General features: G+C 42.3%; 1 protein-coding gene across 1 annotated transcript in view; it reads left to right on the top strand.

Moving 5' to 3' along the window:
- sema5ba (sema domain, seven thrombospondin repeats (type 1 and type 1-like), transmembrane domain (TM) and short cytoplasmic domain, (semaphorin) 5Ba) overlaps nucleotides 1-24,728 on the top strand; it is a 52,003-nt gene that overhangs the window by 7,467 nt on the left and 19,808 nt on the right. The window contains exons 2-10 of the mRNA XM_030786285.1: nucleotides 1,725-1,824; nucleotides 2,082-2,127; nucleotides 11,820-11,882; nucleotides 13,037-13,135; nucleotides 13,377-13,590; nucleotides 16,495-16,780; nucleotides 22,780-22,915; nucleotides 23,510-23,717; nucleotides 24,027-24,234. Coding sequence (XP_030642145.1) covers nucleotides 1,725-1,824; nucleotides 2,082-2,127; nucleotides 11,820-11,882; nucleotides 13,037-13,135; nucleotides 13,377-13,590; nucleotides 16,495-16,780; nucleotides 22,780-22,915; nucleotides 23,510-23,717; nucleotides 24,027-24,234 — 1,360 coding nt within the window. The remainder of the gene's footprint in view (nucleotides 1-1,724; nucleotides 1,825-2,081; nucleotides 2,128-11,819; nucleotides 11,883-13,036; nucleotides 13,136-13,376; nucleotides 13,591-16,494; nucleotides 16,781-22,779; nucleotides 22,916-23,509; nucleotides 23,718-24,026; nucleotides 24,235-24,728) is intronic.

Raw genomic sequence — 24,728 nt, 5'->3', positions numbered from 1 at the left:
TTTGTTTTACAAATACAAGCCGTCAGAGGCATTATAGTACCATAATTATATGTTAATCTTGAATGAGGTTAAGGCCAAACGTGTCTAGTGATCCTGATGTCTGCCAAAGGATTAGGAATAGCACAGGCCGTACCAGGCGCCCTACAGCGTTCTCATTATATCTTCATAAAAGATTCTTTGGATGATGAAACCGCATGGTCCCAATTAATTTATAAGTCCTTAAATGTAGTGGTTCAGTTCTTGTCTGGAGGTCTCTCATGCATCTGCCTGCAGATTTGTCTGCGTGCTTTGGGTAAGTTCTCATATCCCCTTGGTTTGTGTTTCTAAGTGACAAACAGATTGTCTCATTGGTTTGTTTTCTTGCTACGGGGTAATTTTCTTCTCAATGTTTTTAAAAGGAATCCTGAAGAACTGTACTGCCCTGCAAAAGTGAGGAGCAATAACAGATATGTTGGTGGTAGAGCGCTAATTTTCTCTGAGTCAGAGCATAAATGGACCAAACTAGATAAAGAACGTACTAGAAAAGCCAATTTAGCTTGTCAGTCAATTTGGGCCAAACTGCCTTTGTAAAACAGTGCAGTCTTGTGCCTTTTTAGATGGGAGAATGGCGATTATATGTGAGCATAAATGATATCATTCAAGGAATAGGTGCGGGTCAGAAGCAGGTCTCAAAGTGTCTGTCACAAAAAATAAGAGTCAAATGAGGTCTTTAGTTGGTGTCTGGAAACAGAATATCACCCGGTGTTGTTCGCAGTCGTTGCTTAACTCTTGAAAAGGACTGACTCTGAAAAGTTCCAAAAATATTCTGTCAACGCTTTTGAACTAAGGAACTTTGAAAATCAAAGGGAGCAAAAAGTATGGGTAAGCATTGTTAAAGGTCAGATCTTTTTTTAAACAGATCCTCAGAATTGAGGAGATGTTGACGTTACCACGCTCCCTCTTTCTCTCATTTCGACATGACAGAAGTAGTTGCTGAGAGACTGTGTTATGCATGTGGAGATAAGTCATCTCTCTTTTTATTAGGTCCTCCGTGCAATGAAATCCCATTTAGTAAACTACATTAAGGTCACCAAAAGAGCACGCCCCCCCCTCTCTTTTACATAATGTTCTTTCTGTGTAATTTCATTTTAACCTTAAAAGACTCCAACGGGTCGCTCTATAAATCTGCCAGGGCAAATTGTTTAGATTTCCTGAAGCCAGGGTGTCAAACAGCGCCTTTATTTGACGCATGTTTCCTGAAAGACAGAGTTTTGACTGGGTGTCATGTTGCATTAGGATCAGTACCCATGATGTGACCCAGTCGGCATTGTCCTTCTCTGCTGGGTCTCCCTACAAGCCCCTGGCCTGAACTCAATGGCATGAGCTCCATGATCTTTCCACAGGCCTCGGTCACACCAGTACAATATAACTGACAAGGCATAATGTAAATCTCCAAAGGAGGTTCACGCACTGTTGTTCTTAACTGTCCCATTATGATTAGATTCCCCATAGATCTTGCCTACATTACTTCATAGTCGCTGAGTTGTACAATAAAGGTGACTGTGTTGTATTAAATTGTTTGAATTCCCCAAATACTTTCCTCTATAAACATGACCATTTGTTTTATCAAGCTATAACGCTGTTGCTATAATAACATCAGGAAAAAATAATATATTGTTCAAACTGTTGTCAAATTTCTCAGTAATTTACACCAGGTTGGTTTCTCTGTCTCTCTGCTTTCACAGCCCTGAGTCCTTGGATCTCCACATTTTCCCACCCTGGTGTTAGGGACTACTCCCAGTTGACCCTTGACCTCATCAGGAATGAGCTTATAGTGGGTGCAAGGTAATAACTCTGACTTTTCTCCTGTGAGCAACAGTCTAGTTATCACAGGGGTCAATACTCGATAATCCCTGGAATAATTAGAGTATGCTAGGGATTTAGGTACTAAATAAATAAACAAATAGGATAATGTTGGTTCATTCATCTAATCTCCTTCCCTGACTGCCCAGTGGTCTTAAAGGTCAACCTCTCGCTGGTTCATTGTAAATTGCTTTATCAATTTTATATTCCTTTTTTTCCTGTCTGTAATGTCTTTGCAGAAACTACCTCTTCCGACTGAGTCTAAGCAACGTATCCCTTATACAGGTAAGGATTTATTCTGTAGACCGTCCTTATTAGCACCTCTCAGCAACTTGCATTTCTCTGTAGGATTCTTAGCAGCACAGTGAATGTTGACCTCAGGTTGTGGTAATTGGAATGGTTCCTGTTTCCCTGAAATTATCTGGAAAGGATTCAGAGACAGTACTGCAGCAATGAGACAAAGACTTGAGGCTAAGACTTTGTGTAACCATAGTGCTTTCATCATAGTTTCTATTTTCTTGAGACCTGTACGTGGTCACCCAGGAGTGCATGATGTATAAACAGAGATATTTGGTGTGGATGAAGCTGCCGGCTTACATTTATGTTGCAATAACCCTGTTAAATATCAATGAGACACAGAACATGTACATCAGTAGTTCAGAAGGAGCCTTTAGGTCACTCTTGATACTTTACGCATCAAGTTGTTGTGGAGGAAATTGTGAGGCAGAATTAAACCATAAGTGTTTTCTCCATGGCTCTTTTTTCTTGTCGATGGATACTATATTCTGTGATATGGCAAAATTGCAGTCTGTGTATCCAAACAGAAAAAGCTTTAGAGCTGTGATCATTATTTGTGTAACAGATGAAAAATAATTCATGGCACTTTTGAATTCAGCTTGAATATTTTATGTATTATTGGTTTATTTGGATGGCTTTGTGGGATTCATTACAGTGACTAAATATTCTTTATTCTATATTTCTTGCTGTTTGCTTGATTCCCTTACTGCCTCCAAAATGTCCCTTTGGAGAGGGTTAGCTGCAATTTCATTTTGTTCTATTTCACCTCTATCTGAATACCACTCTGCTACTCCCTTGGGTGATCCAAAACTGGGAACAAACAAGATGGATCTTTCTTCATTTGGACTAACTGGAGCGTCGCGAGCAGTGCCAGGGTCGAAATCGATGAACAAAAACCATGCCAGCCGCTGAAGGAGAGTGTATGTGCACAACAGCATGCCTAAACAGCTGAAGGACAGAGAGAGAGAGAGAGTGAGGGAGAGAGAGAGAGAGTGAGAGACAGAGAGTGAGAGACAGAGAGAGAGAGAGAGAGAGTGAGAGAGAGACAGAGATAGAGAGAGAGCAAGAGTGAGAGAGAGACAGAGACAGAGAGAGAGCAAGAGTGAGAGAGAGACAGAGACAGAGAGAGACAGAAAGACAGAGAGAGAGAGACAGAGACAGAGACAGAGAGAGAGAGAGAGAGACAGAGACAGAGAGAGAGTGAGAGAGAGACAGAGTGAGAGAGAGACAGAGAGAGAGAGAGACAGAGAGAGAGAGAGAGAGTGAGAGAGAGAGAGAGTGAGAGAGAGAGAGAGAGAGAGAGAGAGACAGACAGAGACAGACAGAGAGAGAGAGAGAGAGAGAGACTCTGCTCCTGAACCTCACTGCACGAAGACAGCGTTTTTAAATCATTTAACCAAAAGCTGTCGCAAAGTGTTTGAAGAAATATGTTCCTTTTAATTAACTGGCCATTATGAATGAGAGGGGTAGTTGCTTTTCGTATCTATATTTAAAAGAGAGGTGATTCGCTAAAACAAGCGCAAACCTTTTCCCGTTCCCTTCTCTTGTGCTTTACCTGATACGTTCTATCTCATTACACAGCTGTCTCATTATGTCTTACTCATAGCCTCAATCCACTCGTCTCCTGTCTGTTTGGTACGTGTTCTTTCGTCTATTCTGTCTCATGCATTCTTTCCTCCCGCTTTGTGATAGTACCGTCTAACACGTCTAACACTCCCTCGTACCTTTCATTTCTCTCCTTGCACCGTTGGGGTGGTTATTCTTCACGTCCTTGCCAGGAGTGTAATGGACCTGACTTAAAGCCAACTCATCCCAGAAATGTGTGTCCTTGTGCCAAACACGCAGGCTTTGGCAGGAGAGTGGCGTTAAGGCAGAGGGGAGCCTTTCTGACTTTTTACCAGACTGGACGTGCTGAAAAGCGTCCGGTTCAGGGCACGTTGGGCTGTTCGGATGGAGACCTGGGACGTCACACCAGCTGCTTCCATTAGCCTGAGAGTGTAGATGGGGGAGAGATCTCAACAGTGGGCGGTTTCAGTTTGGCTCTGCTCAGCACTTTTTTTTTTTTTTAAGTGCTTGAGTGTTTTCAACACTCAGCGTGGCCATGTACTTGTGTGTTTATTGTTTTTGCCCCCCCCCCACCCACACACACACACACACACACACACACACCTGGAGATCCCACAAACTGGCTTCCCTGATCGGACATCAACTTTCACCGTTTTTTTTGTTTTTTTTTTCTTTCATCGAAGCACTTAGAAGTCATGGATCTGGTCCGCAGAGTCCTCATCTATCAAGGGAAAATTTTCCAGCTGAGCTCAATTTACCATGTCTACAAAACCTGTGATTCTGACATAGTACGTAACTCTCCTTTCTCAAAGGAGACAAGACACCTGGTGGGAGCATTTGGTTCTGACAGGAGAAGCTTGGCTGGAAACATCTGATGTTGTTGACACTGCCCTCCTTCCTGGGTTGTCTGGTGCAATGGGGGAACACAGAGCTGTGTGATTTGAGGCCCACCAACACATTCTGTCCTTCTAGTCCCCGTTGAGAACTTGGCCTAACTGGAAATAAGACTTTTTTACAGGAAAACTACTTCTTTCGTACCACCTGTCCTTTTTTTTTTTTTTTTTTTTTTTTTCCAATCGATCAAGTGTCTTCGGTATGCAGGTGTGCTCATTAGGCAGATGTGCTTTGATCTGTCTCTCTCTGTCAGCTCAGATGAAAAATGTTTCTGCATCTATGATGATTCCTGACTAAAACTACATGTCTTATTGGTTCACATTTAGGTTTGTTTAGGTTTATCAAAGTGTTACTCTTGAAGAATTTATATGGTAAACAACAGAAGTAATGCTATTCAGTCCTCTCAGCCAGTGCCATTTTTTTGGAAATAACTGTCCTTGTGAAGTTGAATTGATTGTGTTGTTTGTGGCTCAATTTTTTTCAATGCCACACAAGGGAAAATATAAAACCTTTATGTACTGTGCTTGGTTACATATTCATTGTGATTGTTTGCCCACTCGCAGCCACTGAGAAATGATTTCAGTTATTATTTCAAAAATGAAGGACTCAATACATAATTGAATCAATTGTTATTTTCGCTTCTCCATGTCAGCTCTAACTTTTCTTTATTCAGACGGCTTAATGTTACATCTCATCAAAATTCTTTCAGCTGTTTGGACACGGGTAGTCCTGCTGTTGCTTTCCGGCTGATTGTACAAATGACTTAAGTTCAAGACACCCAGCTTGCCACGTCTCAAGGGGAAAGACATTACCTAAGCTGTCAATCATTATTACCATGGGGAGGACATCTGGTTGTAATAGTGCTGGATTTGAAGTGTCAGAGACTGCAGTGGACCCAGATCATGGGCTTGACCTTTAGACTAATGCTAGAATGTGGGAAAAGAAATAGTGGGGTGCACATGGAGATGTGGGGGCTGTTTTTTTTTTTTTTTTTTATCCAGTGAGTACGTGTGTGCGATAAGGTTCTTGAGCTTGTCAAGACTGGAATGTAAACAGCGTAAGCATGCAGGAGCAAATTATTTCAAGGAATTCTACCACTATCTGTCTCAAATCCCCCCTATCACTGCCTAGATCCCTAATGTTCTCAGTCAGACACACCGCTCATTATCACATTCACTCCGTGTCTGTCTTCTGTCCCTCTTCTCTCTCTCTCTCTCTCTCTCTCTCTCTCTCTCTCTTTCTCTCTCTCTCTCTCTCTCTCTTTCTCTCTCTCTGTCTCTCTCTTTCTGTCTCTCTTTCTTTCTCTCTCTCTCTCTCTCCGTCTCTCTCTCTCTCTGTCTCTCTTTCTTTCTCTCTCTCTCTCTCTCTCTCTCTCCCCCTACTTATCTATCTGTGTCTCTCTATCTCGCTATCTTGGTCTTTTGCTGTACTGTTCTCTCCGTCTCAGCTTTGCCTCTCTTGTTTGCGGTTTACTTTTCTGTTTCAGGACAAACTATTGAGTCATTTTCAAACACAGTAACAGAACATAACAGACCACCACTTAGGGAACACAACAACATCTCCACTGGCGCACTGATGCAGACGTACCATCTCTATTCTTGAAGATTCAGGGAAAGTGGAGGGGAGAGTGTTGGATATGTCATCATGACACTATTTTAGTCAATTTGAAGTTTAACACTACTCTGTAAATGAAACTGAGCAGTAGTTTGAGTTGAATTAAACGATGGCATTTTTACTGTGTGGAAAAAATAATGATGTCATGATAGCGGTTGGATATGCTGCTTTGATGGACTTGTAGATACACTTTGTCTGGGTCAGGGCCCTGTTAGATTTGTCTTCGTGCCCTTTCAGAGTGGTTACAGTGGCAGCTGTAGATAAAAACCAGATGATGTCCATTGCAAAGCTTTAAAATGGATGACCTTGAGTGCCTGCTCCCCTAGAAACACCGGGATGGCGTATCTAAAAAATAATAACTGTTTTAATTAACAAGAACTCTTCATCACCAGACCTTTTTTTTTTTTGAGTTGCCGAGTCCTCAAAGAAAAGGCTCAAAAGAATGGGAAACCTGTTGAGATCCATTTAGTGAGTAACTCTCCTCATTTACCCAACTTCACTTCATGCGTTCAAAGTCATGAAATTGTTTTGACCCTGCATAAATGCCTTTCTTAAAAGAATGCATTCTACTGCAAGCTCCTGCCCAGAACAAGCTTTCCTTGTGATTGTTTTGGCCTTCTGTAAATGTGAAGGTACTCAAGGGGAAACGGTGATTGTTCTGACCTTCTATAACTGCAGAGAGTGTTTCTTGCATGCTCTTAGAAACTTGGCAAAAGGCCTGTTTTTATTTCACATCTGTCACCCCTACCATTTCAGATGTCCTAATGCTTCTGCTCCCATAATTTTTCCCCACTATTTTCCCTTAAGTATTACATTCACATCTGAAAGAGAATATCCAAAACGATCAGTTGGTCCGTTTTGATCTGCACGATAGATCTGATGAATTATTTCTTTATTCCAGCTCAGTTTGGGGTTGGTGTTAACCAGCGGTGAAATAGAGCAGCCAACAGTAACAGTAAATGAGTATCAGCAAGTATCCAGATGGGAGCAAAAATTCTTGGAATTCAAAGCTGTATACAGTTTAGCTTTAAGATTGTGTTTGCATTTTGTTTGGAGCTCACAAATATTTTTGCATTGGTTGCAAAACTGTATACTGCTTAGAAGATGAAGTCAAAGATGAAGTAACAAATATCGTTAAGTGTCTACAGGAATCTGTCTCACACAACTGAAAATGTTACGATAAAAGTCCTTATAGTGATTGATGAATCGCCTAGATTATTTACACTAATCAAATTCCAAAAGTTCTTTCTGAAACCAGCAAGGAGTCACAGCATTACAAAAAAAAAAAAAAGATTTTGAGGTATTAGGTCCTGAGGAGGAGGAACTGAAGCAAAAAAAAAAAAAAAAAAGCTGACAAATTGAATGTCTTTGGCGGCATATTTGAACCCAGCTTGAGCCTGCAGCGTCATTTTTAGCTCCTTGACCTTCTCCGTTAAGAAGCCCAGCCCGATTTCATTCAGGGAGCTCATGATTAATTTCCGTCTACGATTTGTTCGGATTGTATCACTGATGTTCTCTTTGTTGCTGTGGGCTGAATAATACAGGGAATGGAGAGTGGAGAAACAGGGCTGCTCAGTTGTTAAGAGAGAGAGAAGGCAACTCAAATGCTTCCCTTTTTTTTTTTTTTTTTCTTTTGGAATGATTATAAATGTATGTAGATGCAGCCCTACATGACTTTACCATAAACTTGGTACGATCTGATATATGAAGGCAATGCAGGGTGTTTATTGTTGCCATAGTTGTCTTTACTAGGTCCAGTCAATGAATTAGCTAATGTGAGGGCGAAGCATCCCAAGGCAGTTCCGGTCTCTTGTGTCTTGTCCCTAAATTAAAGTCTTTACTCACATTCATAGATACACATTGTTACTTAGGAGCAGTTTTTTGACCATGTGGTGTAATTCTGTGACTTTGTCCAGTTATTGTTGTGGGAATATGGGCCGAAGTAGAGCCCGAGAGGGATCGGTCATCCCATTTCTCCTCTCTTTTGGTTCACGCTCACTTTCGCTCTCATTTTCCCGATGTGTTTCTCGCCCTCTTCTCGGTGTGTAAACACTTGCTTAGAGCACAGCTGTGAAACTACAAATACCCCACCCGTTTCCCTCTCATGTGTAAAGATTTGTGTATGTTTGATCATTCTTGTATACACACATGCACAAACACATGTATGCAATCCTTCTCAATGCCAAACAGCCTTCACAAGCCTGCGGTGGCGGAGTGTACTCTTATGCTAAATTGACTCCATTTTTCAAAGTAGTTGGTGGATGTAACTGGTCTGAGTAGAATTTGAGGGGGTGTGTTGGAATGGGGGAAAACAGGCAAGAGTAAGTGAGGAAGGATGGGGGGGGTGGTGGTAAGGGACCTATCTGCGCCCTCTTGCGTAGAGATCAGCGTTATGGGGACAATGAGGTAAAACCATTGGGAGTCCTGTCACATTCATCAGGACGATGGTGAATGGAGGGTACCCTGCAGCCTGAATAGAGAACTCTGTTAAAGGACAAAACCAGGCGGTGCCCTCACAGCCCTATTGAAGCCTGGGACCTTGAAGCAGCCCTGTAGAGATGGATAGCCCCTCCACCGCAGCAAACAGGATGGGGGTGGAGTTAATGCACCTTAATCAGGCATCTCAGTGATTAGTATGCCAATGAGTCTCCCCCCCCCCCCACCCCCCCATCCCCCTCCGGGTCAGTGTATGAGAGGGTTTTTTTGGGGGTGGGAGGGGGGTCGAGATGCCAGAATAAAATATTGATCCAAAACTGAATGAAGGAGTACAAGCAATCAAAATGCGTATGCTTCTCAGTTTGAGCGATCTGTTGCTTTATATCACAGTATGAAACAAATTCCTCTTGGAAAGTTATCTAGGGAAAAAATGTCAAAAAATATTACTCGCAGTGGGAGTTGGAAGGACCCTATTTCACTGTGCCATTTCTGATATCCGCGAATCATAATTAGTTGTCATACCTGAGTTTTGTCCGGTGCTGTACAGACAATTATCTCATCAACAGAAGTGCATTACTTGCGAAATGCGTAATTCTCAGCCATTAATAATTCCATGACATTATCATTAGCATTTCATAGATAGTAATAAAAAATGAATTTCATTTTTCACTTCAGCATTGTCTCTGTGTTTCACTCGTTTATAAATAATTTCCAACTATGTCATTCTGCCATGAAAAATGTATTATCTTTTTTTTTTTTAGAGGATGCCAGAGGCAGGGAACTTATTGCTACACAAAACTTAAGAACTGCCAAAAGTTTGAAGAATAAGATGTCAGAGTGAGATTTTATAACCTCCATCATAGATTCACTAATTGAGGGAAATTAAATGATGGAGACAGATCCGAAAGTGCAGTCTCAAATTATTAATGCATCCGCAAGTATGATTTACTGTCTGAGACTCGGAGTGGGAAGAAATGTTGCTCATTTACATTCTGATCTGTTTTTCTAGAAATTCTGTTCCCTTGTGGATTTTAGTTACTATTAGAAATGACATAATGAAGGTTTAAGATACTTTATGTTGAATCATGCATCGTTTCTGCTTCTCCAAATATCGACACCGTTGTTAATCTTTTATAATTCAGATACTTTTACGAGCAAAACTGAGTGCTGACCAGAGCATGTGATCTCTAGGAAGTCCATCCAAACTAAATTGCTTTGATGGAGGATCTGTGTGTAGTCTTAACCTCCATTACCCCATACTGTTTTACTATCTGTTGTTCTTTTTTTTTTATAGTTTTCAGACTAATCTTAGTGCTGACCTTATTGTAATGCTTGGACAGAGGAATTTGTCATTCAGAAGGTTTAGGTCTGCTGCCAATGAAAAGCCAGTTTCGCTGCTTCATTGCCTTATGTGCAGTAGCCCTGAAATGGCTGTTGAGATCCAGCCTTTGGTGTACAGTGTTCCTTTCACAGCCCGACTCTTCACAGTCTATTTTTCCAATGCTTTTGGAGGGTTGGCTTTGTTCTAGTTTGGTGTGAAGAGGGGAGCTGCCATAACTGAGGTCAAGGTTAAGCTGACGGCTTCTTCCACTGATGGAGGTCTACAAGACAAAATGGTAATGACCCAAGCAATGACTCATTGCAAAGGCATCCATCACAAACAGGCACCCCCCAACCCTCCCCCCCCACCCCTCCCCAGCTCCATATACAAAAACAGAGCGTTACAGCTTCAACAAGTGGGAGAGGGTTTGGCATTGCCTCTTTCGACCGCATCTGACAGCCTGGGTAAGAAGGGCCAGTGTAGTAACCAGGGAAGAAAGTGCTGAATATATAATGTCAGACGGCTTCATTCAAGGCACTGGAGCCATTTACATGAAGCCTTGGTTGAATGTGGGCTCTGTTGGGGATGGGATGGCTTTTGAAGAACCTCTTGCTTGTCATTGTCGTTTGAAGTGTCTTGACTTGCATCTCCATCAGCGAGTCCTCTGGAGCCTGCCCGGGAATGTTCACTTCAACCCGATGAAAATTACATGCAAATATAGCTTCGTTACTGGCTGTAGTTGCAAGGGTTGTTTGGCTGGTTATTGATCTGTGAAGAAGGTTAACTGAATGCTTTTCAAATAGGAAACACCACAGGAGCCTCTGGGTGGATAAACAGGTCTTAAAACTGCACAGGTAGCCAAACAGATTCATGTTTGTTATCCGTTTGTTTCTTTCTCTCCCTTTTTGTTCAGCGCTTTAATCGTGTTCCAGGTCCATGTTTTTGTTTTTTCACATTATGATTCAGTTGCACCAGCTCACCAGCAAGTGAGCAGAAGGACATCAGATTTCTATTGTACCAAGAGCCAAATGCTTGTTAGTGTTGTGGAAACAGACACACTAAACTAATTACAGCACAGTGTTTCTCAGCTTTTTCTGGGAAGACAAAACGCATCTTATGTATGTGCCTGTGGTTTCCAATTGGTAAGTTTAATGAGAGGAGATTATGGAAAAAGGCGAGAGACACAGAAAGGCTGCGTCTGTTGCCACTCGTGTCTGCCAACTACTGTCCCTCTCTCAACAGTAGTAGGTCAGGCTTGCAACTGGACTAATTTTGGAGGGTCAAGTCCAAAATACTAACTGATACCCATGAGATTTGGAGAACCCTTTGACAAGCTGTATTGATGGCAGAGAAAATATGCAGGGTTTTTTTTTTTTAGCTGAATTTCTAACCCTTTTGTGTGTGTGTGTGTGTGTGTGTGTGTGTGTCTGTGTAGAGGATTTCAGTATATGGCTCATGTTTCCATAGTGAGCTGCAAGAACACGTTGTGCAAAGTGAGTGAAATTAGGTGGAGGAGAGCGGAGTTTGGTGGTGGTGATAGTAATGAAAAGAAAGGAGGGTTGGGTTTCTGTGCTTGAATGAGACTAGGAGATGGCATTGACATGCAAATTAAATCTGGTCTTCCAACAGTCTACTTACCTCATCCCTTAAAGCTGCTGGCCCACTCATCACACTGTTTACACAATAAACAAACCGTAATAAGGTTAATGTCTATTTATTTTCATGCATCTGGTTAAATGCAGTATTACCGTCAACAGTTGCGCAAGCTGCCCTCTGCCTTGTTCTAAACAGCTTCTTGCAAACACTGAATACAGCAAGTCACTCTTTGGGGTTTATTTTGGTTTCCTAGGCGACGGAATGGGGCCCAGACGAAGACACCAGGAGGTCCTGTCAAAGCAAAGGGAAGACGGAGGTAACTTTGAGCCCCCAGGTTTCCCGCTGAATAGGAACACTTCTTTCGAAAAGCTCACAGCCTATTGGTCAGACTACACAGTATTGTTGTGGTTTGTGGGGAGGGTACTATGGAGAACTCATTTAAATGAACATATTCAAATGCTCCACATCTAGGATCAGTTTAGCTTTCATGCTAATGAAGGTTAGAAGAATAAAATTATATGGGATGATTCTTCTGTGCCAGCACTAAGGAGCCTGTTCATTGGTGTTTGTGTAAAGAATCCAATAAATGGTGTATTTTTGGTCATAAGATTCACCAAACTTAAGCTGCCTCTTTAGCATGCCAGTCAAGGCTAGCATCCCCTGACTGCTGATAGCAGACGCTGTAATCATTTTGTTTCTTTGACTTTCTTTATAGAAATTGATGGCCATGTCATTTTTATCTGAAAAGCAGATGGGGAAAGAAGGGTTATAGGCAAGAAATAATCACTTCTCTTTGAAACTCGTGCCATGGGCTTGACCTCAGTTCTTTTTACCTTGGAGATTTTTTCATGCAAGACCGATACACAATATAATCTTACATATAGCTGAGCCAGAACACTTTTCCCCCCCCCGATGACATTAGTAAGAACAAACTTGCAAAAACTTACCTGGACCTATTCTTACTGTTGAAGTGCTTATTTAAATTCCCTTCCTACTGCCTGAACAAAGTACCTCTTCCTCTCCGTCAGCAGTAATCTGTAACTGACTTCCAGAGTAACTGATGAAGTATAAACCGACATGGCAGGTCCTCTCATCTAGAAAAGCACACAAACTACGATCAGTTCTCCTTCATACTGATTAATGCTCAGAGTGTTTCTATTCCAATAAATCACTTTTGAGTTCAGGATAGAGAACTTAATCTACTTTTTGGAGCATAACCACACATCAACCTGTCCCAACACAACCAAGCCAAGAGAGAATCTAGGGGATGGTAATGGTGGTGGAGTTTACTTTTAGACTCAAACAAATGATGCAAGGCTGGTTATATTTCACCCTCATAGCAAAAGCTGATCAAGACAGAGCTGATCCTAAATCTTTTTCTTTTTTTTTTTACTTTTCTCCCATGGGTATGAAATACCTTGTATTTACGACAACGGCTCTGAAACTTCTGATGGGTATCTCCCTCTACAGGTGGAGTGCCAAAACTACATTCGAGTACTGCTCGTCAACAAAACAGAGGTGATCACCTGTGGTACCAATGCTTTTCAGCCGCTCTGCATCATCAGAGAGGTAAGCTACGAAAGAGGAGACTGATTTCTGCAAGAACGAAAAGGAGATTGGAATAAATGAAGGGTTTTTTTTGTGAGGGCCGTGTTCTTTAGTGGATTCTGAGGGAAGAAATCTCTCCTGTTTTCCTGTTCTTTCCCCTCTTAGTTTTAGGCATAAAACGAACTTGGAAAAGCAGTCACATCAGTATGCCTGAGTGATCCCTCACCCTCCCTGTTCTTCTCTCCGTCTCTCTCTCTCTCAGGTGGGGAATATGAGTAGTGTGTTGGAAAGGGTGAACGGGGTGGCTCGCTGTCCCTATGACCCCCGCCATAACTCTACTGCCGTGGTCACAGACAGCGGGGAGTTATACGCAGCCACGGTTATCGACTTCTCTGGTCGCGATCCGGTCATCTACCGCAGCCTGGGTGGAATGCCCCCGCTGAGAACCGCCCAGTACAACTCCAAATGGCTCAACGGTAACTTTTCTCGAAACATTTCGGTAAAACTTGAGCTACGTGTCAGATCCCTGGATACAACATTATGCATCGGGCTGTCACAGGACTGCAGTTTTGGAAATGTTTGTTCACATGGATGCATATATGAAATATTAATATAAAATGTAGTTTTTTTTTTTTGTTTTTTTTTTGTATTTTATTTATTATATTTTGCATATGAAGCAAGAATATTTTCTTCTAGACGGTGCAGGTGGGAATCCTCATGCATTCCTACACAGAATCTAAATTGAGCTTTAAGAATGAGAAGCATGGCCTCTCACAATGCATTAACTCCCACAGTGCAATGCAAAGTGAAAGCACATCATTAGAATAATGTCTTCGGTGACAACAACAACTCTCTGCCTGCCTGGAGAAAAGATAGCCACGCACACATAAACGTACCTCTACAAACCCCTCGTAATATGTCAAGAGGTGTCAATAATCTGCTGTCTGCTGATTCTGCACTTTCTTTCTCCAACACAAAAAACCCCTGTATTGCTATAGTCTTGAGCAGTAATTCAGATTCTACTCTCTGATTTTTGAGAGAAGGACGGGGAGAGGGAAGGAGGCAGAGGTTTGGAGAAATGGGTGAAGGAGGTGGAGCAGGGGGTCATGCGGTGCAGTCAAACTTGTGAGCAGCCAAGAGCGTGATTGTTCCTAACAGGAGTGAGAGGGAGATATTACCATGGTAACACTTCACGCCCCTCCAGTCTGTCCACTGCCAACCTTACAGATGAGGAGCTTCAGATACTGGATAGAGAGAGAGAGAGAGAGAAATAAAAACAGAGGGTGGTGGGGCAGGGGTAAAATAAACCAGGAAGGTCACTGTTCAGTGATATCCTTGCTTCTCAGACGCTGATGTAGACAATCTGTCTTGAACCCTCTGCTTGTGATTATCTCATGCGAGGGTATATTAACAAGCTCAAACATGCAAATATGAGTAGTTAAACAAAACAGTCAGTCAGTCTTTGTGCTTGTCTCAGTATAACTGTATTACCTTCTCTCATACGGCCGTTAAGCTATTTCATCTGAAAGCTCACTTCATATTCATTCTGAATTCTCTGTAGTCTCTCTCCCTGTCTCTGTCTCTTCCTGTCTCTGTCTCTCTCTCTCTCTCTCTCTTTCTCTCTCTCTCTGACTCGCCCTGCCATATACAGTATTCTATTTTTTTTTCTTGGCCAGGGTAAAACCATTTACTTATTCACTCTGTCACTCCGGCTGGATGCACAGGGAAGGTTAGCCCTTCAGAGATGAAGTGTGAATTAAAAATCTTATTTCTAGTCATGAGCCTCCACAGACAGTGGGGTGCTGGGAAGGACGTCATGGACCTCGGGGGTCCTGAATCAAATCAATCCGGCCAGTTATTGGATTGCTATCCCGCAAGGTGCTGAATGGCTGGTTTTTAATGCTGAGCCCATCTAGAATCCAGACCAGGATATGGGTGTCTTTTCAGAACAAACATTATACACAGCAATGTTAATGTTAGGCCAGTTTCACATGCTCACAATGCTAATCATTGCTTTTAATTCACTCTTCTGCTGCAGAGCAGGATTCTACATACACATGACAAATCAGCATGCTGTCTTGGTTCCTCTCTCCCTCTCTCTCTCTCTTACACGCACACACACACATACACACAATCATGAGGACGCTGCATGGAGGCTGGGAAATCTGTTTAGCTTCGACAGAGAAAATATAAAAAAAAATATTGTTTATCATATTAACTCCCACACAGCCAAACACACAGACTCACACACACACATAGTCACACAAACAATAGACACATATACACAAACACACACACACACACATAGTGCTTTTATCAGCCTCACTAAACGGAAGTTCGCAGAGCTGTGTGATTAAATCTGTGCCCAAGCCCTGAGAGATAATCATTGCTGACCCCAGTAACAAATACAGAATAGGCATTCCCCATCACTCTCTTAACTGGCCTCCCCACTCAGACCACCTCCTTTCCCTCACTGAATCATCACTGTTGTTTCAGGCACTGGAAAAAAATATCTCAAACACAATACAATTTAGAAACAATTTAATAATGTGACAAATATTCTCCCAATCTCTAACCTCAAATATTTTTTCTGAACGTATCTGAAATATCCATCCAGACTCAACATTGATAAAAAAATATAAATAATAGATGCTCATCCTTTTTTTTTTTTTCCTTTTTCTTTTTTTTTTATCATGCATTGTACGGATTTTTGTCTCTGGATATTTGTTTTTAGATCAGGGCCGAAACGCTTTGAATCAGTGGAATGCCAATGATGTCCATAACTTATCTAAATCAGTTGATTCACATTCTGGGAATCCCTGTTGACCTGTAAACGCAATGCACAGCAGTGATATCGCCTCCGTAATGGAGACTGAATCTAAACGGGGCCGCTATCTGCTCCGCTCGCCCACTGTGTCTCTGTGTTGAAACCATGAAAATTAAATCAGAATGCAGTTATGCCTATTGATGCTTTTTGCATTGCTCTGAGCACAATCCTAATCACATTCTCTTAAAGGGCCTCAGGGTGTTTATGGTCATGACTATCTGAAGCTTAATATCTTTGGAATGTGACAGGTTATTAAACAGAACCCAGAGAGAGGTTTCACTGACAGCTTTGGGATGTCGCACCTGAGCGGTGCTTTGTGTGCGGCTGCACTACGTCCATTTATTCACTTTTAATGACCCACAGACCAGCTCTGTCAGACTGACGGAATTCTTATAGGTGGCTTATCTTGATTTGCAGAAATGAGAAAATTGTAAGAAAGCAAACATCAAGAATTAAACAGATGAAATAGCTCAATTAGTTTGGTATTAGTCTAACCGCTCTCTATCTTTCTCTCTCCATCTCTCTCTCTCTCTCTCTCTCTCTCTCTCTTTAGAACCTCATTTCATATCGGCCTACGACATAGGCCTCTTCACGTTCTTCTTCCTTCGGGAGAATGCGGTGGAGCATGACTGTGGGAAGACAGTGTATTCCCGAGTGGCGCGTGTTTGTAAGAATGACATCGGGGGTCGTTTCTTGCTGGAGGACACCTGGACCACATTCACTAAAGCGAGGCTCAACTGCTCCCGGTCCGGAGAGATCCCCTTCTACTACAACGAGCTTCAGAGCACCTTCTACCTGCCCGAGCAAGACCTCATCTATGGCATCTTCACCACCAATGTGTGAGTGCCTGATGATCTCTCCAGTCTGAAAATGACTTGATAGGGATCTGATCTATACGCCTTTTGAAAAACGCTTAATCCTTTAAACGTTTGTGTCTCCTTTATCCCAATACAAGACAACGTTCCCTCTGAAGAAACTTCTTGCAAAAACTCAGGTTGTTTGTGTGAGAGACTGAATGCGTAATTCAGGTGTGCGTTTGTGTGCGTATGACTGAATGTCTAATTCAGGTGTGTGTGTATGTGTGTGCATGTGCAGATGCATCTCCACATGCCCCTGCATTCGTCAGCAGACCTGACCTATCAATAGAGGTGTCAAGATTACAAAGGAGCAGTCTCACACCTCTCTTTTTAGTGTGAAAACAGTCACCCGTTCTACACTCCTGATAAACAAACGGATCACACACAAAATCCAAAAAAAAAAAAAATCCTACTGAAATACGTTTAACCAAATGGAGTTGGAGATCTCACAGAGCTAAGCCTTTATTTTTACAGTCTGTAGTCACTATGACAGAGGTGTCATGACTCATAAGCAATGGTTCTGTAACCTTCTGTTTTAGGCTGGTGCCTCCATCCACTTGAGTGGAGGAGAAAATGACACTTGCAGAATGCACAGTAATGCACAGAGTTCATTCAAACCCAAGCCAGAAGATCGAGCCTTCAGAGTCCATTGGCTGTATCTTGCAGTTACGGTTCATGAGGCATTGGAGTAAAGGGGAGTGAGTGAGTGTGTGTGTGTGTGGTTTTCCTCGTAGTCAGATGAGCTTCAGACTCTGATGACAAGAAAGCAGTCCTTCTTCTTTAACAGGACTATCAACTGGTACCATCATCTCACTTCTCTAAGAGAAGAAGTCGTTAATTGTAGGTTGGTACACCTCATGATGGGATGTGAGGGAGGTGTGTTATATGATTGTGTGTGTATGTATGTATGAAGTATAGATTATGTATTTTTTCTCTCTCCTCCTCCTCCGCCTCCTCCTCCTCCTCCTCCTCTCTCTCTCTCTTTCTTTTCCCCTCTATCCATGTGTAACGTCCTCAGTCTTACTCACTCTCGCTCTTTGCCTTAGTGGGTATAGAATATGGTAATGCAATCATCTGAACGCTGTCTCCATCTGTCTGCAGTAAATTGAACACCTTCAGTGTGGTTCCCTGGAGTTGTGGAGTTGTAAAAACGGGTAGGGGAAAGAGAGAGAGTGAGAGAGAGTGAGAGAGAGTGAGAGAGAGTGAGAGAGAGAGAGAGAAAGAGAGAGAGAAGAACAAAGAAAAAGACTGACGGGGACAGTGAATGTGGTTGGTTTTCTAAGTTTTAGACAGTGAATTTTGGTTTGGTTAAGGTCTGTTAGCACTGCTGACTTTTCATGGTGATCTTACAACCCTGCTTTTTTCAGCTCTCTCCCTCTCGCTCAGCAGTGCTAAGCATATAGTACATCAGCAGTCTTGCACTGCATTATGAATGCTGGCAGCGTCAAGTCCCAATGATTTCCTCCTTTTCTGCCCTCTGTCTTTCTTAATCTGAAATGAGCACTTTCCAGTGAACTCCTGTCATAATACTCTGAACTTTACACAAAGAATAATTTGCCTGGAAAATTATTTTCAAGAACATTTAGACAATGAATGTTTTACGTAGGAAGCAGTTGTAGCAGGATATTTCTGTCAGGTAGGATTTGGGGGGGCAATAGGGGGCATGAGTGTGTGCGTGTGTGTGTGTGTGTGTATGTGTGTGTGTAAGCAGCATATTCTCTAGTATGATCTGTTTCATGCCTTGAATTTTTGAAAATGCAAGCATATCCTTTCCACCTATTCTAATATATTAACACAAAATGCACCTTGAAATGAGTTTTGTGCCCCCTGTAGCAGGTTTTGTGTTTCTTCATTTCTTATCTTATACATACACTTGTGTCTGTAAGGCTAGTGTAGAGAACATTTTGTCTTCCACTTTTTCATACTGTCATTTTTTTTTTTCTCACTTCACACCTTCTGCTAGAGTTCTTGGGTAAGTTGATGTGTAGGTGTTTCTTTTTCCAACTTTAGGTCTTAATATTATCAAAAGTAACATCTGCTTCTTCTACCTGCCATTATTGCTCATATTTATAATGCTGAAAAATATTGGATAGCCCTGCTGCAGCTGAGTTTTTTGTCCCTGCTGGTTGACATTGCTGAGTAGGCTCTTTGTTTCTGCTGTGGAGCAGGTATTCACTGATGATGAAACATTGGTGCTAATGTATTTCTACCTTTTTTGGGGGGGGGGGGGGGGGGGGGGGGTCGTAGTTTTAGGACTCTGTTGGGAGTTCAAGTATCTAGTACTCTAATCACACACATATGCACATCCGTGAGGACACACACACACACACACACACAAACAATACATACATACATACATACATACAGGAAGGAAAAGAGAGAGGAAAGAGAGACACACAAGTAGAGATTTCTTGTCTATTAAAGATTTTGTGGAGTTATTGACCGAATGTATGAATCAAAAGCCATTCACCTGTCCTTGAATAACTACACTATGGAAATGTTGCTCAGAGAGTTCTCCGATAGTCATCTGCTGTCACAGTCAGAGGACTTCCTCCCATATGCTCTGGGCTATACTGAGCATGTGTGGTACCGGAACATGCTAGAGAAGGTCACTTTAGAGCACCTGGCCCCGCCCCTCGCCTGGAACATTCTGATCATATAGAACATGACTCAGTACTGCTCCGCTACACCTTTGGCTAAGTGTTAGCCCTCTGAAATGCCATGGTCATCTGCTCTAGAATGTGTGAGTTTCCGAGTATGGGGATGTGTGGGTGTGTGTGTCTGCTGCACAGAGATTAAACAAAGATTAAACAGACTGATCCACTTTCACTGATGCGTGAGCTGACTTCTAAACACCATCGCTCACAGTCCCAAGGTATACACACAATCCAGTCTCATGCAATTATACTGAAGCTGCATTAACCATTTGCATTTACACAAACACTCTCATACACTCACACAATCACCCACATACACACGCACACTTGCACACACACACACACACACACACACGCACGCATGCACGCACGCACATACACACACACGCACACACACACACACACAAAATACACAGACTCTCATTCTTAAACTTACAGACAGACTCATGTTTTGATGAAGTTTTATGGCTCTCACTGCACATCATAAACTGAAGCTCTGAATCATTGCCCCAACGTCATGTCTGTGGACTGGAGTCATAAAACAAGTCTTCCCCTTTCCTTTCCCCGTACACTGCCTTCCCTCTGTAAGAACCTTACACAATCTGCAAACGCTCCTCTTTTTTCCCACTAAGGTCCTTAAAACATGAAAGACGCACTGGATGGTGTTCCAACATGAGAGGGACTTGCAAAACATTTGGCTCTGAGAGATGTGTCACTTAGAATCCTGGAGCTTTTTCAAAAACTGGGCATGACTACTGTAGGTGGGAAAATGAGTTCTCCCTGTACTAAGACTGCAAAATGAAATATAAAAATACACTCAGATATTTTTGCTTTCTTCTCGTCTTAAGAGAGGACTTTCGTTGGCACCGTTTGTGTCCTGAACTCGGTTGAAGCGCTGAATGTTTTGGTGCATGGCATCTTTATGAAGCAATGAATTAGTCTGACCAACAGTGTAACCTTTCTCCCACACTGAGAGCAACACAACTCTGTGCCCAGGGGACTGCCACAGTGTGGTGAGATAAAAGAGAGAAGAGAAGAACAGAGAGAAAAAAAAGTCTCTTGATGAATGTGTGTGTTGGTTATTTCAATTTTAAAGGAATGTCTGAGCTTTTTTTTTTTTTCACACACAACAGGGAGGAGGAGGAGGAGGAGGAGGAGGAGGGGGAAGGGGTAGAAGGGGAGAGAATCTTCTCTAAGTTCAGGGCAAACTGGTGGAGGGCCCATGTCTGATCGTCACCCAGGGTGCTGAATGGTCCTCCCGTCCTCCCATTTCGCCTGCCAACCTTTTGAGCTGTGATGCCAGGGCCTCTTTCTCTATCCCTGTGCTGGCAGGGAAGCCTCCTGTCCCCTCGCTGTCACTCCTGCCATGTCATCCCCACGGCTGAGCTTGTGTGTCCAGTCCTGGGCCCTCCGACGGAGCTGTAGTCAGCGGTTGGCTAAGGCTACAAAACCAAAGCCTAAGCCTAGCCCCGAAAGGCTGGCAAGGCGCGGGCTCTCTCGCGGAGCTCTGCCGTGGGGGCCATCTGTCTGTGGCTTCAGTGGATGGCGGCCCTGTTATTGCGACTCATTTGTCTGTGGTCTCTGCAGCCCATGTCCAGAATGAGTTGGGTCGCAGCAGAAGCCACAAAATGATTCTACAGTGGGAGCGCAACTCTTTCTGTAGCCGTTAGCTAGCGTTGTTTGTTGTCTGAATGTCTGAACCACCTGTTTTCTGATAGTAATGGAGATTGTTTATTTGTAAACCCATGCGCGTTGTTTTTTGCCCTCTCACTACAGTGTTATCAAGTGGTTGAGAACCAGTCAGCTTTGACTTGTTTAATACTGACATTTCTTTCTTTAATTTTGATGCCTAAAGGCAAGGATACAAAGGGTTTAAAAAGGGTTTATTGCTACCAACAAGGTCAAGAAGAGTACTTAGGATTACCTCACCTATTAATATGCACAGTAAATGCATATCTTTTTATAAAATAACTTTTAGATAGTTTATATGGTACCACTCACACCATATATGGACTCCCTGAGGCCTTTTTTAACTGGCTCCAACTACTGTAGCACAGGTGAATTTACTGTAGCAGAGTGGAACTCCCAAAATTAAACCTGAATTAAGTTAATACTTAAAGTTTTTAATTCACTTAGAGCAAGTGTATGTTTTTTAACTATTAATTTCTAAAGGAATAAACATTCCGTTTCTCAAGGAAGGCACAACTAAATTGTACAGGCATAGATTAGAGCTGAGATTACCTTTGCGCTAATGTCAGTTCTCCTAACACTCCATCTCTGTTGTTGCTTCAACCTTACTGAGAACTGGGGTTTGGAAAAAGAATGTGACTGGTATTTGACAACAGACAGGGGCAATAGGATAGCTCCACTTTCAAAATGATTATTTGTCCAGCAGCACAATTATTAGTGTTGAAAAACCATGCTCTGTATAACTTCCCATTGGAGACCATTTTTGTAGAAGAAAATAGAAGTAGAAAAATGTTTCTTCATTATGCTTCATAATGCTTATGTTGAAGAATTAGCAAGCATTCACACAAGGATTTGCTTACGGCCATGCAGTTAGCTAAATAATAACCGAATTTCTGAACAAAAACTTATGAATCACAAACAGCTAATGAGGTTAGTTCATTTTCATGACTTGTTTGGATTTTATGAAGAAGTCTATACATTACTGTATAACCAGATGATCCTGCTAAAGGAATGCTGGGCATGAGCAAATACAATCCATATAGTTTAAAATCTCATTACTGCGTCCACATTAGGGATTGGTGAGGAACAGTTGATTGCTCAGACACAATTATTACCCATGTCAGAGTTGGGGTTTCAAGAGTATTTTCCAGGCGTATGTGAGTGTTCATTTCAGATAGGGTGAGAGCGAGAGCGAGAGTGAGAGTGTGAGAGAGAGAGAGAGAGAGAGAGAGAGAGAGTGTATGGGTGTGTGTGTATGGGTAGGGTGTATGTGTGTGTGTGTGTGTGTGTGTGAGAGAGAGAGAGAGAGAGAGAGTGTATGGGTGTGTGTGTGTGTGTGTGTGTGTGTGTGTGTGTATGTGGAGGGTGTATGTGTGTGTGTGTGTGTGAGAGAGAGCGAGAGAGAGAGAGAGAGAGGGAGAGAGATGGGAGGAGAAGACAGACTTTAGGTTTACCATTCATGTTTTATTATGAATATTGCCACAGGCCCCTGTTTTAATACAATGCCGAGTTTCCACCTTTCCAGAGGACTCACTATTTCTGGGCTGCTTTAGGGACAAGGCTTTGTCACCTTGGACTGTGTGCTCATAATGCTTTGTTTGTTTCTGTCTCTGCTTCTTTGGTTCCACAATGCAGAAACAGCATTGCTGCGTCCGCAGTTTGTGCGTTCAACCTCAGTGCCATCACACGAGCATTCAACGGGCCTTTCCGCTCCCAGGAGAACCCTCGCTCCACCTGGCTGCCAACCCCCAACCCCATTCCAAACTTCCAGGTGCAGCTCTACCTTTGGCTGTCTTTGAAATCCCATAAAGCTACATGATATTGCAGACACTGATTCATCTTGTCGTCTATCTATCTATCTATCTATCTATCTATCTATCTATCTATCTATCTATCTATCTATCTATCTATCTGTATGTCTATCTATCTATCTATCTATCTATCTGTATGTCTATCTATCTGTATGTCTATCTATCTATCTATCTATCTATCTATCTATCTATCTATGATAACGTGTTTATCGACTTAATCACCTATTCCATTATTATAGGTGCACTGTAGATTAATTTGTGTAATGACTGTGTAATTACAGCCACAAATACCTAAATATTGTTATGTAATCTCAAACGTCTATGGATCCTGTCTGTCCTTTGGACAAACCCCATATTCTGTCTCACTCTCTTTGTACTGAAAACTCTTAGAAACTTTTAGAAAGAAAGATTTTTTTCTTTTTCTTTTTTTTGTAACTAGCAAAAGACGTGGCTTTGCTCCCAGAGGATCTGGCTTGAAATGGGAGTGTTTAGACTGAAACTTTCCAGTAGCTCTTGAAGTGTGAAACAGTAAATAAAATGTGAGTTTCTTTCAGTGTGGCACCATTGAGGATGACGGGCCCAACGAGGGCCTTACAGAGAGGAGCCTGCAGGATGCCCAGAGGCTCTTTCTAATGAACGATGTGGTCCAGCCTGTCTCGGTGGATCCACTCGTATGGCAGGATGACGTACGCTTCTCCAAACTGGTGGTGGACATTGTCCAGGGTCAGGACACCTTGCACCACGTCATGTACATTGGCACAGGTAATCATCCCCACGGGGAGGTCTGAACAAGACTGATGTTGTAAATGTATATATGGGGTTGTCAGTTATAAATATTCCATGAGGGGCTTTTTGTCAGTCTACAGCCATGTGTTGTAGGGAATGTAAGGCATTCTTGTTACTTACAAAATATCTCGATTTTACTGGGCTGTACAATGGTAGAGTGGATAGGACATCACCTGAATACACCCACAAATGCTTATTAAAACATATACAGCGTCAATAAGATGCATTTTAAATGTTATGTTTCCATATGAATTTACTCCTCTTCTCTGTTTTGTACACAATTAGAATATGGTACTATTCTGAAGGCGTTGGCAACAACCAATAAGAGCCTTCAAGGCTGTTACCTGGAGGAGATGCAGCTGTTTCCTCCTGGTGTACGGGAACCAATCCTGAGCCTCCAGATTCTTCACAGTGACCGCACTCTCTTTGTGGGTTTGAACAACAAAGTTCTAAAAATTCCCCTAGCAAGATGCTCCAGCTACAAGACCGAACTGTGAGTACAACAAACTCACCCACAGTCACACATACAGTGTTGTGTGTAGCTCAGACTATTAGAGATTTTTATCTGGCTTCCCTCATTCTCACACTCTTTTCAGACTGAGAAACAGCAAAAGGAAAAGGCATTTTGTATCACTTTATAAGATCCATGCTTGCTTTATGTCTGATTTCTCCATGACAAATACGCCTTGACCCAGTGATTTAGTTTGAAGTGTATGAGTGGCTCTTTTTAAATTGCTGTGGTATGGGGAGAGCTTCTATTATTTTTTTTCTCTATTGTAATCCTCCAGCTCTGTCATTAGTGCAGAAATTCTCCCTCACGGTTGACTGACGCAGAGAACAGCAATCGTTTGACAAGCTCTATGTATCTTATCAGTGCTTCTAATCAGCCCTCTCTATGGTTCAAATAGTGACGAAAGTCAGGCTCAATTTGATACAGGGTCATACATGATGCTTTGTCAGCGATGTGGACTTGAAGGTGAGAGAGAA

This window comes from Chanos chanos, chromosome 10 (genome assembly GCF_902362185.1).
Source record: "Chanos chanos chromosome 10, fChaCha1.1, whole genome shotgun sequence".
Classification (NCBI taxonomy): domain Eukaryota; kingdom Metazoa; phylum Chordata; class Actinopteri; order Gonorynchiformes; family Chanidae; genus Chanos; species Chanos chanos.
Note: the sequence above shows the minus strand (reverse complement) of the source record. Positions and strands in the feature narration are given on the sequence as shown.